Here is a 16,587-nt window from a genome sequence, read left to right as displayed (position 1 = left end):
TAATAAATTAATTAAAGCAACAAAACAACCTGACGAGCCGGTTGGGAGCTGAAAGAGCCAGTTCTCTAAAAAGAGCCGGAAATCCCATCACTACGAGGTATGAGGGTCATTTTTAGCAGACGTAGCCAACCTTTACATGGAGGAAGTAGAAAGTCTGACTCTTGGCAGCACCTCGCCACTGGTGCAGACACGTGTATGCCACCTAACAGTTTGCTGTTTCTGGACTGTGCCGTGCACATTGAGGAGAATCGAAATCTCAACATTAAAGTTGACTGTAATAGAGAGAAGATGGATGATTTGAAAGAGGAGTGAAAGAAGCCATCTATGTCCACTGTGAATGACCATCTTTGAACAGAGGGCGGGGCTTATCACACCAACTGTCGGCCATCTGTAATCCAGTCTCTGATGCTTCCCAGGCGCCTTAAGGTCTCACAATGGGTTCACCCAAAACCTCTGCTTATAATGACTCACACCCACCTTGGCTCATGTAATGAGGCCATGATCAAGAGTGGGCCAGTGACCCTTTTAAGAGGCCACTCCCACTAGGGCTTAAATACCCAGGACTCTCCACTATATAGTCTTAGAGCTAAGGAAGGTTTCTCAGACAGAGCCTCTTTAAGAAACTTGAAGAAGTCCAGTAGTTTTTCTTTCCAAGCTTCTTGGATTTCTGCTGCTTAGTTAAAACAAACAAACAAACAAACAAACAAACAAACAAGCCATAATCACCCTGAACTCACTGACGACATAGTTTCACCCCCCAGTCCAAGGACTTCCCTCCATACACAATCGACCATCACCACTGTGTAACACTTAATTTAAGTGCAATGACCCACACTGTAAATATATAACACTACTTATGTTGTATATAGTGCTGCAGAACTGTGCACCTTTCTTTTCTCACGTGTCTCTGGACAGGAGTACTAAGGGAGCCGTGACAGCAACCAAAATGATCCTTACTCTGGACGACATCGTCTTCATCGATACTCAAGTCAGCAGGAAGGTCAGAGAATGTTTACTGGTGGTAACTACTGTTCAATCTGGTACCATTGCTGGTACTGGTGCATCTGTAGTTCTGTAGAAAACCGGGAGCAGCGGGAGTACTAACAGCGAGGCATGTTTGACTAATGAGCTGATCAATGGGCTGATCAATAAGTTGATCAGTGAGCTACCTTTGGTCAGATTGTTGTTGTTTCCATAGAAACTCAACGATGAGTCCATCATGAAGAGTCTTTTGGAAATGAAAACTCCATTGCGATCGCTCGCTCGAAGTTATATCCTCACAACACCGGAGAGCTCCAACATCGGGATACTGGAGGTATTACCTGCACCTGTGTGAGCCTACCTGTCCTGTCACATTCCCTGATTGGCTGTGCTGTTTTCAGGGTGACTGGGTTTGGCTGAAGAAGTTCAGTACTGGAAAAACACCAACAGAAGCCAATCAAACAACCCAGAATATGTTCAGCCAGGTATGATGAGCAGAAAATCTACAATAGAAACACAACAGACACAGATTCTATTTGTTTCTGTGTTTTCTGTTCTGTTGTATGGCGCTACCATCTGTACGTGAAACAGATTAACAGTATTGCAGTATTAAGAGTATTTTCTGCCTGGTGTTCAGTTGCGGGAGATGCGACACGAGAACCTAAACCTGTGCCTGGGTCTGTTTGTGGACTCGGGGATCTTCGCCCTGGTGGTGGAACACTGCCCCCGAGGAAGTCTGGCAGACCTGCTGGCTGACGGCAACGTGAGGCTGGACTGGATGTTTAAATCCTCACTGCTCATGGACCTCATCAAGGTACTGCCGAACCCCCTGTCCCTGGTGTTCACTTATATTTGCTGTGAGTAGTGGTGGTCGGGGGATGAAACGAAAGAAGTGAGTTCATTAGATAATCACTGTTTGTACAATGCTGCTACTTATACAACAACTGGTGCTGTGAGCATTACTCACACTAGTACTCTGCTCCTTATTATTAATAGTGCCATGATAAAGCACTGCTGTCCTAATGAAGGATCTATGAACTAGTCTGATAAAGCTCAGGTTTCACGACTCGACTTCTAAGTCGATTAATTATGCAGCTCTATTCGACTTTATCTATGATCTCTTTAAAGACTGTTTCATTTCTGATCAGACCGATCAGGTTACTGATATTTGTGTTTGTTTCAGGGCATGAAGTACCTTCATCTGCGAGGTTTGACTCATGGCCGTCTGAAGTCAACAAACTGTTTAGTTGATGGTCGCTTTGTTCTGAAAATAACAGATTATGGACTCCCTATGATCCTGACATCCCAGGGGATCAGCATTCCTGAGGATCCACACGGTAGAAACATGAGCATGTTCAGATGTTTGAAGTTTATCTCAGACGCTGTATCTCTGCTTACACGTGTGTTTATGTCAGAGGGCATATTAAGACTCTCCATCCTAACCCTAACATTAACCCTAATCATGAACACAACACAAACCTGTTCCAATAAAAACTGCAGCTGTGTTTCTCTTCCTGTCTCTCAGACATGCTGTGGACAGCTCCGGAGCTTTTGAGGAATCCGGTCTCAGGAGGTTCGTTTGCTGGAGATGTCTTCAGCTTCTCCATCATCATACAGGAAGTGATCTCCCGCACACTGCCATATGCCATGATGGACATGCCGGCTCATGGTGAGGGAGGATGTCTGATCAGCTGTGTCTCTTTTAAACCGCCTGTCTCTTACCACATGTCTGTCTCCCAGAGATCGTGGAGCGTCTGAAGCAGCCTCCTCCTCTCTGCAGGCCGATCGTTTCGGTCGATGAAGCTCCTACCGAGTGTCTCACGCTGATGAATGAATGTTGGAATGAAGACCCGAGTAAGAGGCCGAGCTTTGATGACATTTTCAAACAGGTGAGCCGAGTCTCACTGCTGCCACCTGCTGCCTTCTACAGGCTCGGGGTTATTTTCTGATTTCATCTCGACTCCTTTGACAATCTGTTTGCAGTTTCGAGGTATCAGTAGAGGCAGGAGGGCCAACATCATCGACTCCATGCTGCGGATGTTGGAGCAGTACAGCTCAAACCTGGAGGATCTGATCCGAGAACGAACGGATGAATTGGAGATTGAGAGAACCAAGACAGATAAGCTGGTGGGGCAGCTTCTGCCAAAGTAAGACTAAAACAGTAAATTACTAGTAATAATTAGCAGTAATGTGAACTGGAGGTGTGGTCAGAGTCTCTGATGGGTGGGTGGATAAGAGTCCTTGAGAATAGAACTGTGTCGTTGGGCCTCGTTAATGAAGTTCGCTGCAGACAGGAATGAAGGGTCCTCATGATGCAGACTTTGGTCCTGATGGGACACCGACTCCCGAGAGAGGAGTGGCCATGCTGGGAGGGTTTAGCCTGGCTCGGGGTTGTGGAGTTGCACAGGTGCTAATGAGAGGGCATGCTGCAGCCAATCACTCCTCAGGTTATGAATGATGAGCTGCATTGTGCATTTGGAGGAATGCCCCAACATGATCTTTGGTGAGTTTAACTTGTTGCTGTATCACAGGAAGTTCGTCCTCCGTTGTGCTCTTTTGATTTGAGCTTGTTTAGCTCTCTGAGGACCTGTGAGATGATAGCTGCTGGCAGGCTGAAAGGTAACCCTGTCTTACTGGAATCAGACAGGATCATTGATATGGTTGGTGCCAAGGTTTTCAACTCCACTGGGGGCAGATTTAGGCAGGAGGATTTGTTCTTTGGCAGACCAGGATGATGATGGCGTTAAAAGTGGAGCTAAACTGGAATCCATTATTGGTTCCTGCGGAGTCCTGGGTTTGAAGGATGAACTGGAGAGCCATGTTAAACTTCTGGCCTGTATTTTGGCTGTTTGTGGCATGGTTACACTAAGCAATGAAATTCTTACTTTGCGAGTTCCCATTTGTTCCAGGTCTGTGGCTCAAGCTCTGAAGAAAGGGAAGCCAGTGGAACCTGAACATTATTCGGACTGCACCCTTTACTTCAGCGACATTGTTGGATTTACAACTATTTCTGCTCTGAGCGAGCCCATCGAGGTACAAACTGTTTGAACTTGTTTTTGTGCATTTCATTTTTCAGTGTTTCACTAAACCTGTGTGTGTGTAGGTGGTCGACCTGCTGAATGACCTCTACACCATGTTTGATGCCATCATTGCTCTCCATGATGTGTACAAGGTAACACACTTCCATTTAAAACACGTGTCTGACCTAAACAGTAAAGATTTCTCTTAATTTCTGGATGATCTGAACAAAGACATATGAAATTTGGTTCTGGTTTTGTTATAGGTGGAAACTATTGGAGATGCCTACATGGTGGCTTCAGGTGTTCCCAACAGGAATGGGAATCGACACGCAGCTGAAGTGGCCAACATGTCTCTGGACATCCTGCACTCGATAGGAAACTTTAAGATCAAACACATGCCCGAGATTAAAGTCAAAATCCGCATCGGACTGCACTCAGGTACACCTGTCGACCGTTATCTGCTCATTCAGTACCAGGACGTCAGGAGAGGGTTCATTTATCAGTGTAACTACTATACTATCAGCTTTCCTCATCTGAAGAATCCAGAGTATGTTCAATGTGTCTCAGGTGTAAGTCACTCTTACTGTGGACACGTGTGGATGAGATTAGTGAAGCTCGACGTCTGTGGGCAACTGCTGAAAGATTTAGAAATGTCAGGAGTAGTGAGTAGAAGTGTCTGTTGACAGAACTGTTTTGGGAGACCTCAGGGCTGGCTCAAGTCCTGCCTCATCAGCAGCTGGTGCTCAGACCACAAGGATGGGAATGATATTTGAACCAGTCAGACTGGATTACAGTACCAGTTTTGGACAAAACAGTTTAATGGTTTTTCTTTTTAGATTCTTGCTGAAGGCATCAACTAATAATGAACACATGTTGAATTATGTAGTAAATCAAAAAGTGTGAAATAACTCAAAACACGTTGTTTGTTTTATATTTTAGATTCTTCGTAATATGCAGACTTTGCTTTGATTACTGTGTAACCTGGACGTGTGTCCCTCTATCCTAATGAAGGGATCCACCCTACTGGCCCCAAGTGTAATATTTACAATGTTCGGGTCTCGGGCCTCCCAGTGAGAATCACCACGAGGCTACTCCGAGGCGCACTCACTGAGCCTCTAGGTTCTGAAAGGAGATTGGCAGCAGCAGACTAAATGGAAGCACATAAGGCCTCCAGCCCACACAACACTGCTGATGGGAATTCTGAGTCTTTTTAGAGAACCGGCTCTTTCGGCTTGGCTCACTAAAAAGAGGAAAACCATGACTGACCTTCAGTTGTTAAAGTAATGATGGACTGTTGTTTCTCTTACTTTACTAATATGAATGGTAAAGGTTGTCAAATATGTCTGTCAGCTGTGTACCAACCTGATTTCTGCACAACACAACTGATGGTCCCAACCCCATTAAGAATGCAAGAACCATTCTTAATTAGGGGGCGACCGTGGTGCTGGGGGTTGGGATGTGCATCTGTAACCGGAAGGTTGCCAGTTCGATCCCCGGGCTCTCTGTCCTGGTTGTTGTGTGAGGGGCCGATGGCGCGATATGGCAGCCTCGCTGCTGTCAGTCTGTCCCAGGGCAGCTGTGGCTACACCTGTAGCTGCCTCCACCAGTGTGTGAATGTGAGATTGTAAAGCACTTTGGGTGCCTTGAAAAGCGCTATATAAATGTAATCCATTATTATTAGAACCAATGAACCCTGACAGGCTCACCTGTGAGGTGAAACCATTTCAGGTGACTACATCATGAAGCTCACTGAGAGCAGGATAAGGGTTTGCAGCGCTGTCAACAAAGCAAAGGGCAGCTACTTACAGGAATCTAAACTATAAAACATATTCAGTGTTGTTTTGCTGTACCCTCAATCATCCAGGTGAGTAAATCCAAAAGAGTTGATTCAGTTCATCTGAACGTTCTCAGTGAGAGAAACGTTTCATCATCATCAGGTGACTTCTTCAGTCTCAGCTGACTGCAGGTTTCCAACCTTATAAACATGCATTTGCATAATGACTGAAACCAGCCCACTGAAGGAACACTGGGCTGGGAGGTCAGTTCCTTGATCATTAATATTCACGTTGTCATGTGGGCTGCTCCTGCCGGGAGCGGTGGAGGAGCTGCTCCAACCGGAGATGGCAGATGAGGGGCGCAAGGGTCCACACCGACTGGAGGAAGAGGAGCTGCTCCAGGAAGGGCTGTTCCAGCCAGGAGTGGTGGAGGAGCCTCATAAGCCAGAGGTGGACGAGGGGCGAGAGGGGCTGTGTTGGGTCTAAACTCAGACCCCGCTGTATCCAAGACTTATTCCCATGAAAGAAAAGCAAGGCAACAGTGTTCGATCGATTTCTTGCGCAAGGGAGGCCTCTCGTCTGTGACCAGCACGTTGAAATGACCACACTGGTGGCCTCCTCTCGCCGCCTTTTATTGACAAACTTCAAACAATAGTTTACAAAACACCTCCCCTTGCAACCCCCCTTTGGTTACAAAGACAAGGCACTGTATGTAAGTGTGTGTGTGTGGGTGTTATGTGAGAATGTGTGTGTGTGTGTGTGTGTGTGTGTGTGTGTGTGTGTGTGTGTGTGTGTGTGTGTGTGTGTGTGTGTGTGTGTGTGTGTGTGTGTGTGTGTGTGTGTGTGTGTGTGTGTTTGATCAAAGGGTCATAAAACCTAAAAGCAGGAACAACATCCTTGGTCATAAAGAGGGTAGTCTTCCCCCACACCCAATGTATGGTTTACCAAAGATAACACAGTGAAACCATACAAAGGGTAGGAAGCTCTACCAAACATCAAACAGATCTTCAAGTTAGGATGTATCTACAATAAAACCTCCCCCAGCACAGAGTGGCTGGAGAGGTGGTCAGGATCAAAGGAATGGCTTTGATCCTACTGCTTAAACTAAGACTATACAAATTTAAGAAACACAATGGCGACATTCAACAATTAGACTTAACATTTCCCTCCTTTTTGTCATTGTATACTTAAATTTCAACTTATGCACCCTTTGTTTGACAGTGTCAGTGTAGATTTCATTCATGCACAGTAAACTACATCCTATACATAAGCAAATCAGTATCAACAGTTCAAAAACAGGAATTAATATTTTCAAAAGAAGATGCCACCAAGGACCAGACGGTAACCAAGCTATCCAGTCTTGTGGCGGATCTACTCCTGTCGTGCAATTCATTATGTATTTCTTCAAGTACACAACTGAATGTCAAAGGTCAAACAAGAAGAATCATCATTCTCAAAAATCATATGTCTCTACAATCCAACTGTATACAGACATAGGTATTTAAACGCATCAGTTGACTTTATTGTTTGTCCATATGGCTCTCAGCTAACTTCAAAGCTGCAGCCTGGTCAACACCCTTCTTTATGACTCCTATCAACCCCCCAAATCTTTTCACTGTAGGCATCCTGTGGGGGTTAGAGTCAACTGGTGAATTATCTGCATTTACAACTCTTCTCCTGTCCTGTTGTCACCACAGAAAAAGCTTTGTAAAGGAAATTGGATCAAGCTGTTTTGATCTTCTTGGCTCAAAACCTCAAGTGTTCATGATGTAAATGTAGACAAAAGGCTTCTCTGTTTACATCCTTCTTGCAAAAGACAAAAGAATAAGTGATGTTGCCATGTTCCATGGTTAATCTCCAACTTGGGCTAATCCATTGTCCTTCGTACACATAGGCAATTGGCCTGTTTCCAGTTCGTTTAACTGTATAATGTCCTGCAACAAGTCATATTCTTTGAGTCAGACGAGCAGGTCTGTCTCACCAGAGCAGTTCACCTTCCCAGCTACTGGTGAATCAACCTTCCATTCAGGTTATGAGGAATTGGAAAGTTGAAAAGTTGGCAGTGTTCCTGGATGTGTTGCTAAAGCAACCAAACAAACTGTCTCGCTCCAAGTGATGCTATCCGGTTGTGTTCTTAAACTGCCACCAGTAGTTGGTTGAAAACCCATGCGGGTACTGGGTGTGATTTGCTCTGTCCCAATGCGCTCCTGTCATCCCACTCAGGGTCCACAGGCACAAGAAGATGCACAGCACATTCCCAGCCATTCTGATGAGTACCTGTGGCTCAGTTGGTTTCTTCACCGGATTGAGACGAGGGGCCCTGGAGGCTTTCCCCCCCTTTGTTCCCGGTCTTCCTGCCACTTACTCCGAGCTGGCCTGGATGTGTGTCACCTTCTTGCAGTGCGCTTGATGTATCCAAGTGTTCCTTCCAGCAATCTTCACTGCTGTGGTCGTCGTCAGCAGCATCCGATATGGACCTTCCCACCATGGACTGGACCAGCACTTCCTCTCCATGGCCTTATCATCATCCAATCTCCAGACTTCAGGCTCTGCTCCTGCGAAAAAACAGAATCATCTGGCAGATCATTTGTTCTCATGACTACTTTACTTTTAAACATTTTCAAGCATCTAATCTGCTAATATGCTCTCTCTTCTGCTTTTCTATCATCACTACAGAAGACTGGAACTCTAAATGCTCTAACATGTGTAATCTCAAAGAGTCAGACCATTCTCTGTTGGAGTAATCCTCATGTACTTATTCTATACAGTCTAACCATGTCCTGCCTGTCTTCCTAAATCTTAACTTTACTGTCTGCAAAAGTTTTTTTTTAAAGTATTTAATAATCCTAGAGTGAGTATAACGACTGCTCATCTCCCTCCTGTTTGAGACATGGCATAGCCAATGGCTCAAAATAGCAGCAGTCTTATACAAATTATTAGGCAGTACTGGTTTATCACACAGATAAAAAATCATCCTGCAAGCTTGCTCCCTCTGTAAGTCACAACTGTTTTCCTGCAGTAGGTGAGTGGGCCTGCATGTCTGCTAATGCTGTACTGATAAAAGGTTAACACCATGTTTAACTAAAGCTGCCTCTTTTGCGATCTTATCTGCAAAAACTTCCCCTAATGCAACCGGATCTTTCCCTCACATGTGTGCTGCACATTTACAAACGGCAATTCCACTGGTTAATAACGCTGCATCCAGCAGAATTTGCAAGAGTTTGGTGTGTTCTGCAGGTTTCCCTGTAGAGGTTGTCACACCTCGTCTCACTCACTGCACTACAAAGAAATGTACAGTAGCAAATGTATACTACCTATCAGTGTATATTGTCTCTCTACAGCTTTACACGCTTCCGTTAAAGCTAGCATCTCTGCTGCTCAAGCAAACATGAAACATGCTAGTTGTCCTACATAGATAACTCTCTCTCACTGTCAGCTACAGTAAAACGTGTTCTAGTCTGTCCCTCTGCTGTTGTAAAACTCAAATCATCAACAAACCAAACCTTTCCCTCAACGAGTGGCACATCTATTAAGTCATCCCTCAGCTTACACGTCTTCTCCTCGCGCTCTCTACACTCATGAGAAGTGTCCTCCTCCGTTGGCAAAAAGGGTTTGACAGATTCAGAATTCTGCACCACTTTATGGTAATATGTGTGGTTGTGAGAGTAACAGTAACATTAAAGACAAGTGTCTTGTAGGTGACAGAAATGTAAGTTTAGTCTGCAGTAGTAGACATCTACCTCGTGTGGAACTAACAATGTCAAAAGGTGAAATAAACCATTGAAACATTGTACAGCTTAAGCTGCTGCACATACTGATCTCACGCATGGAGGTAAAGCACGAGCAACTAGAGCTAATCTTTTAGGATAGTAAGTTACTGGCTTCACTTGTGGAAAAAGTGCTGTTAGTTATTTTACAGTCACCTTGCATTTGTGCTGTTCACAGAACCACAAGTCCATCGCTGGACCTCCTCTGCGCTGTCACTTTTTGGAGCTTGGCACGCTCCCTCAGGTTCCATTTTGTGGGCGATCCTCTCAGTCACTCCTTCTCATCATGGCATCTCACGACATCTACAAATTGAAAAAATGACACTCCTCTCGCCACACGGCTTTCGCCATGTGTCAACTCCCCAATGAGACATGTACAAGAATGTTGCACAGTCTCCCTAAAACAATCTCCAGGGTTTGTCCCTTGGAGCAGCTTCACTCCAAGCTGTAACCCTGTGTAAAAACATTAATCAGCACTTAAATGTTCAGCTTGTTTAGCTCCCAGCTCCTGTATCACAGAAGACAAAGTCTTAAATTTAAAACAACTTCACATTCGCAACCAACTGTAGATCATAAGAGTAATAAAGTATTCAGCATCACAGAGACAAGTATCATTGCGGGTTTATTCTAAACTCATTAAACTTCTACTTTTTCCCATAATTTGTTCCAAATTATTTAACATCTCAACGTCATTCCACATTATAATCAGTGAACTTCACTTATAGGCCATCAAAGCCTCATCTGAACATGGATGCACCACTTGCATAGGTTTAATACTTGTAAATAAACAGCTAATCACACAAATCACTGCAACAATAATAGTAAACATTGTTTAATATTAATTCTGGACCCCACCTCTTGACGCATGGACACTTCTCATGCGTCAACTCACCAAACCTGGATCCCTGTCTTAAAAACTGGCTCCACCAGGAGCCTGCATACACACTATCATGGCCTGGAAAACAAGATCTGGAAGTAAAATCAAACTTCACACTTATAAACAAGTATATCACAAGAGTAACAAGCATTCAGCATCAGCAAGACAAGTGTCATGTGCAGGTTTTCTCAAATCATTAAATCACTATTGTTACCATAATTCGCCTCAAACATGGATCATCCCATGTGCTCAGTTAACATTAATGTAATCGGTGACTTCCCTTAAGCAAAGTCACTCCACTCATATATTATTATGGGTCCAAAAGTGGCCAGCAAATGAGCCCATAATAAACTATTCCATAAATATCGTAATCTCTTATTTGTTTTACTCATGTCACTTGTCCACTTCTGCTGAATGCTACATGCACTCTTAAAGAAAACAAAACCTGAAATAAAGAAACAAACATCCACCAGTTGTTCTGCTAAAAACCACATCATCAAATCACATGAAAAACTGCAATGCTGTAAGAAAAAATGCAAATGTTAGCGCTGCGCAGGTGTGTACACACTTTCTCACAGTAACTTCTGTGAGTACCACAAGCCCATGAATAACACACCTCTGATAGATTCACAAACATAAAAATGGCATTTAAAAGGTTAAACCATCACGCAACCTCAGATGTTGCTATCATCTTTCTGCTCCTGTAACAGAGACACACACAGAGATACATCCACACCTTTGTCAAGTGGGGGTTGACTTCACACAATGGTGTTAAGTCAGTCAGTCAGTTCCCCATTTATTTTAAAATTCTTACTCATTCACTCAGTGATTCCTTCTTTTGCTAATTGTGGAAATTATCGTCGCATCCGTTTCCACGCTCAGCAAAACAACGTCATTTCAAAAAGAAAAATAATTTAGACTGGATTTCCTCGTTGAATCCTTTTGGACAGGAACTTGTTTCCTGATTGTCCCAAATAAGAGCCCATTTTAATTTTGGAGAAGCTCACTTTGCAACAGTTTTCTCGACGACGCTTCGATTCTAATCGTGCAGATCTGCTCAAACAGAGATCATCAAACAAAACTTTCAGTGCACCATGAAAGTAACAAAATAAAAGAAAGAAAATAAAAGAAATCAAAGAAAATAAAGGAAAGATAGGCCTTGTTCAAATCATGACACGTGTTCTTCATGCCAGGGGGATAAATCGTAACAACCCAATTGGCAGGTTCAACTTTAGTAATAAAAGACAAATCAAACAGCCAGTTTAATCTCAAACATTCATCCAATCAGCCATACACACAACATACAGCATAACCCTGTTGTCTTAGCACATAATAAGTTTTAGTTCTCATGTAACTAAATGTGTGCCATGGTAAAACTTCTTCACACACCAGAAACTCACAATCAGCTCACTCAACTCACTCATTCAAGACCTCTCATCAGCATTCTGTTTCCTCCTCTATGATGCAACCATCTGTCCTCCTATAATATTCAGTCCACTAGTCTATGTATCACTTTCATCTTACTAGTGACTTGGACAAGATGACAAACAGAATCTCATGCTTAAGATGCTGTCTGGTCTCATGAGTATCATTTATGTGTAAATGCATGTGGGGTTAGTATAGTTAATGCATTTTCAGTATGTTTTTGTGTTCATCTCTCATCACACTTCCATTATTCTCATCACTGCTTAAAACAACACACATCTCTCTCTGTTTTTTTTCTTTAACTGTACTTTTCTCCAAAACAGAAAATAGCATTACAGCTGTTTCAGACTGAGAAACACCAAACACTCTTCATGCTATCATTCATCCACACAACTATTTTATTTCTTTTTGTCCACTGGGCAGGTGACATGCAGAATCACGTCTGCCCCAGCTGGATACCTTTCACACACACCATGATGTCAAACATTCTCACACTCGCGGAATTGATCAGGAGAAAAACTTTCTTCATCTTCACACTCTGTTACAGAAACACCATATGGTTTTTTTTTTTTTTTTTTTTTTTTTGTGTTGTGTCAGGGATGGATATGTAGTTGTAACGTTTGTGTTCACTAACTTTACTTTCTGTTTCCTACCTTGCCTAGTCTGTCTTGGACTCAATGCTGCTCCTAATATGCCTTTAATCTCTCCTCCACTTTCTGCCTCTGCTCTCTCACGCTCTTCTCTGGCTCTTCTTTCTGCTAACATTCTTGCTCTTTCTAATGCTTTTCTACGGTGTTGTTCTAGAGTAGTTGCAGTGGATTGAGCTGTAGTTTCATCCTCAGGTTTCACAACTACTGCTTGCAATATTGCTCTTTTAACATTCTTGCTTCTCTCCTCTTCTGAGCCTGCTCCAGCCACAACTTAGCAACTGCTAACTGCAATTCCTTCCTCTGCTTCGCTTTACCTGTTTTACCTGCTACACTTACAGATATTCTTTCTACCAGCATTTTACACTTAACTTCCACTAATGTCCCTTCAAATCCACATTTCTTATACCAACAACCTACATACTGCGTGCTGCCTGGTAAAACTTTCTGCATAAATTTTACATCTCCTTCTAAGGCAGACTTACACATTTTATTCTCCATTACAAGACAACAATCAGCCACACTCACGCAGACCACGTCTGGCCCGCACACACACAACATAGGCCTATCGCTTGCGTCTGCACGCACAGCTAGCGCTCTCTGTTGAAAACTCTCAAACGCCCCATATGGCGGAGAATTCAACCTTCGGACACTCTCCAACGCCCCAAATGGCGGAGATTCCGGACTCTGAACCTAGGTTCTCTCCACGCCCCAAATGGCGGAGAACTCTCTACGCCCCAAACGGCGGAGAAGCCTGCGTCTCTCTCACGCGGCTAGCGCGCTCCCGGACTCACGTTTAACGCACAGCCCGTAGCCGCTCTCTATTGTTTTGGGTCACGTGCGCTCTCGTGACCAGCGCTCCCCGGGACTCAAACGTTTCACGCAGAATCACGGTGACGCGTTTCTAGGATCCCACATTCATTCACGCGGTTATAGAGACGCTCTCTAAGGCCTTCTGTACTCACTGTTTGTTTACGTTCATGGGAAGAGTCTCTGGATCCCGTCAATCGTCATCCATCCCGAGGGGAGGTCAGGCGCAAACTTCCCGGCCTGGTGGCAAACCAAAAACACCAGGGCTTTACGTCAATCATCCCAGACGTTGCGGTGGCGTCCTCTCCCTCTCCTCGGTGGATGCAATGTGTTAGGCTCCGGCTCCGAAGGACCAAATAAATGTTGGGTCTAAACTCAGACCCCGCTGTATCCAAGACTTATTCCCATGAAAGAAAAGCAAGGCAACAGTGTTCGATCGATTTCTTGCGCAAGGGAGGCCTCTCGTCTGTGACCAGCACGTTGAAATGACCACACTGGTGGCCTCCTCTCGCCGCCTTTTATTGACAAACTTCAAACAATAGTTTACAAAACACCTCCCCTTGCAACCCCCCTTTGGTTACAAAGACAAGGCACTGTATGTAAGTGTGTGTGTGTGGGTGTTATGTGAGAATGTGTGTGTGTGTGTGTGTGTGTGTGTGTGTGTGTGTGTGTGTGTGTGTGTGTGTGTTTGATCAAAGGGTCATAAAACCTAAAAGCAGGAACAACATCCTTGGTCATAAAGAGGGTAGTCTTCCCCCACACCCAATGTATGGTTTACCAAAGATAACACAGTGAAACCATACAAAGGGTAGGAAGCTCTACCAAACATCAAACAGATCTTCAAGTTAGGATGTATCTACAATAAAACCTCCCCCAGCACAGAGTGGCTGGAGAGGTGGTCAGGATCAAAGGAATGGCTTTGATCCTACTGCTTAAACTAAGACTATACAAATTTAAGAAACACAATGGCGACATTCAACAATTAGACTTAACAGGCTGTGCCTGCTGGAGGCAGAGGCGCCGCACGGGGAGCTGTGCCAGCCGGGTGGCTCCCCAGCCTCAGTCGGGCGATGGGGGTATTTGGTGGGGCGTGGCCTGCGGTGCTGTGCAGGGAAGGTGGACACACCTGCACGGCATCGGCAATCTTGCCCCGCCAACTTAAAAATGGGACTGGTTCCTGACTGGGGTCTGTTGGTGATGTGCATTGAGGAATAAACATATACAGAACACAACTGGGTCATTGTTCATTCATGCTGGTTTCAGTTACTGTGCAGATGTACTGTTTATAAGGTTGGAGAAAGCTGAGACCGAAGAAGTGACAAAGCATTTCTCACACTGAAAACTACATCCTGCATCCAGCTGAACATAATCAACTTTCCTGGCATATTTAAAGTTGTTAATCAATTTTTTCTTTGCTACATAATTCCATTTGTCGTGCTTCATATACATGAGGTCTTGAGTTTGTATCAAAAGTAGTAAAAATAAAGAAAAACCACTAAATGAGAAGGCGTGTCCAAACCTTTGACTGGTAGTGTATTTGTGTTCCCAGCTAGTTTGAATGTAACCCTACATCTCTGATTAAAGTATGGTAATAATGGTTCCTGAGGTTATCAATGGTGTTAGTGCCAGGTAAAGGTCGGCCCTTCTTGTCTTCAGGTCCCGTGGTAGCAGGTGTGGTTGGACTCAAGATGCCCAGGTACTGTCTCTTTGGAGACACGGTGACCACGGCCTCACTCATGGAGTCCTCTGGGCTACGTAAGTAAAATCTTTGATCAATGGTTGGATCACTGAGAGACCACCCTGAAGTCTCTCCTGTCTGCATTTAAATTATGTCAGAATCACTAGCTTCCTCCTGAGTTGCGGTGTGACGATGTGTTTGTGGTCTGCAGCTTACAGGATCCACATCAGTCTGAGTACGGTCAAAGTCCTGACCAGTCTGAAAGTGGGATACCACATAGACACCCGGAAGGCACAGGTATGCCAATCTAAACAGACCTGAAGCAAATCCAAATGTAATTGCATGACGCAGTAGCTGTGGATGCTGTTAGAAAACACGCAAAATGGTGATAAAGGCAGCACGCTGGCTCGGGTATTAGCACTGTTGCTTCACATAAAGAAGGTCTTGAGTTCGATCCCACCCCCTGCCAGGGCCTTTCTGTGTACTGGGTACTGTGGCTTCCCACAGTCCAAAGACATGCAATTAGTGAGGTTATGTTAATTGGAGAATCTAAACTGGTCATAGGTGTGACCACAAAGCTTAGCCTTGAATCAGGCTGGCGACCTGTCCGGGGTGTACCCTGCCCCACCCCTGCGACCCTGATGAGGATGAAAGAGAATGGACGGTTTATAAAACCTTATCAAAAGTCAGGTTATTACCCTCAGGTTTACTGTAGTCCAGTCTGACAGGTTCAGAGTCTGGTCCAGATCCCACCCTGTCCACAGTTAGTCAGCCTGATGCCAGTCCGTGGTGGGACTCGTTGATGTTTGGATGCTTGTGTTGCAGGTTAAGGGCACAGAGGACACGTACTGGCTGATGGGTCGAGAAGATTTTAATAAACCTCTTCCTGTTCCTCCAGACCTCGCCGGAGGGTAAGAACACACAGCGGTCATTATCGATTACCAATAAAGTAATCCTTAAACTGAAACTCGCTCTCCACCTGTCTCTCTGTCAGGGCCAGCAACCATGGAATCAGCCTGGATGAGATTCCAGTCGACAGACGACAAAAGTTTCTGGACCGACAGAACAAGATGAAGAAGTGACAACACACACAGTGTCATCAGCTGATGAGACCCTCTCAAAGACATCTGAACCCTGGAGATCTTCAGCCTCCCGAAGGCTGTAAAGTCTGAGTGCACAAACCAATCATCATCATGGGTGCTAATTTCTACTTCCTGATTTAACTGGAAGTCCTCTTTGATTGGTCGCTGACATCGCTTCTGTTTGACTAGTGGAATTTGTCCCTCACACTGTCTGATGTTTTACAGTTGTATAGAAACTAACTGTTACCATGGTGACTGTGATGTGTTAGTGACCTTGAAATAGAATCAGGGTTGTTCATGTCCAATGAATGCTGGGTAAATGACTGTTAAAGAGTGGATGCGTGACAGATGTTGTGATGATCAATAATCGGTTCTGCGCACTGACGCTGGCTGCATGCTGTCGCTGTTCCTCATGCTTCTTTAAAATGTAAATGTTCCATTAAACTCTGAGGTAGACTCAGTGCTTAAATATGGATTTTCCCGGATGCTCCTGAAGGCACCGTCTTCCTCAATAAGTCAATCAAA

General features: G+C 44.4%; 1 protein-coding gene across 1 annotated transcript in view; it reads left to right on the top strand.

Moving 5' to 3' along the window:
- LOC101473519 (retinal guanylyl cyclase 2) overlaps nucleotides 1-16,587 on the top strand; it is a 31,662-nt gene extending 15,075 nt beyond the window's left edge. The window contains exons 11-25 of the mRNA XM_024800638.2: nucleotides 916-1,000; nucleotides 1,199-1,315; nucleotides 1,383-1,466; nucleotides 1,619-1,795; nucleotides 2,165-2,318; nucleotides 2,507-2,650; nucleotides 2,722-2,870; nucleotides 2,965-3,128; nucleotides 3,891-4,014; nucleotides 4,085-4,153; nucleotides 4,265-4,439; nucleotides 14,959-15,057; nucleotides 15,192-15,277; nucleotides 15,806-15,891; nucleotides 15,975-16,587. Coding sequence (XP_024656406.2) covers nucleotides 916-1,000; nucleotides 1,199-1,315; nucleotides 1,383-1,466; nucleotides 1,619-1,795; nucleotides 2,165-2,318; nucleotides 2,507-2,650; nucleotides 2,722-2,870; nucleotides 2,965-3,128; nucleotides 3,891-4,014; nucleotides 4,085-4,153; nucleotides 4,265-4,439; nucleotides 14,959-15,057; nucleotides 15,192-15,277; nucleotides 15,806-15,891; nucleotides 15,975-16,062 — 1,801 coding nt within the window. The 3' untranslated portion in view covers nucleotides 16,063-16,587. The remainder of the gene's footprint in view (nucleotides 1-915; nucleotides 1,001-1,198; nucleotides 1,316-1,382; nucleotides 1,467-1,618; nucleotides 1,796-2,164; nucleotides 2,319-2,506; nucleotides 2,651-2,721; nucleotides 2,871-2,964; nucleotides 3,129-3,890; nucleotides 4,015-4,084; nucleotides 4,154-4,264; nucleotides 4,440-14,958; nucleotides 15,058-15,191; nucleotides 15,278-15,805; nucleotides 15,892-15,974) is intronic.

Source organism: Maylandia zebra, linkage group LG3 (genome assembly GCF_041146795.1).
Source record: "Maylandia zebra isolate NMK-2024a linkage group LG3, Mzebra_GT3a, whole genome shotgun sequence".
NCBI lineage: Eukaryota > Metazoa > Chordata > Actinopteri > Cichliformes > Cichlidae > Maylandia > Maylandia zebra.
This window is presented reverse-complemented; position numbering and strand designations above follow the sequence as displayed.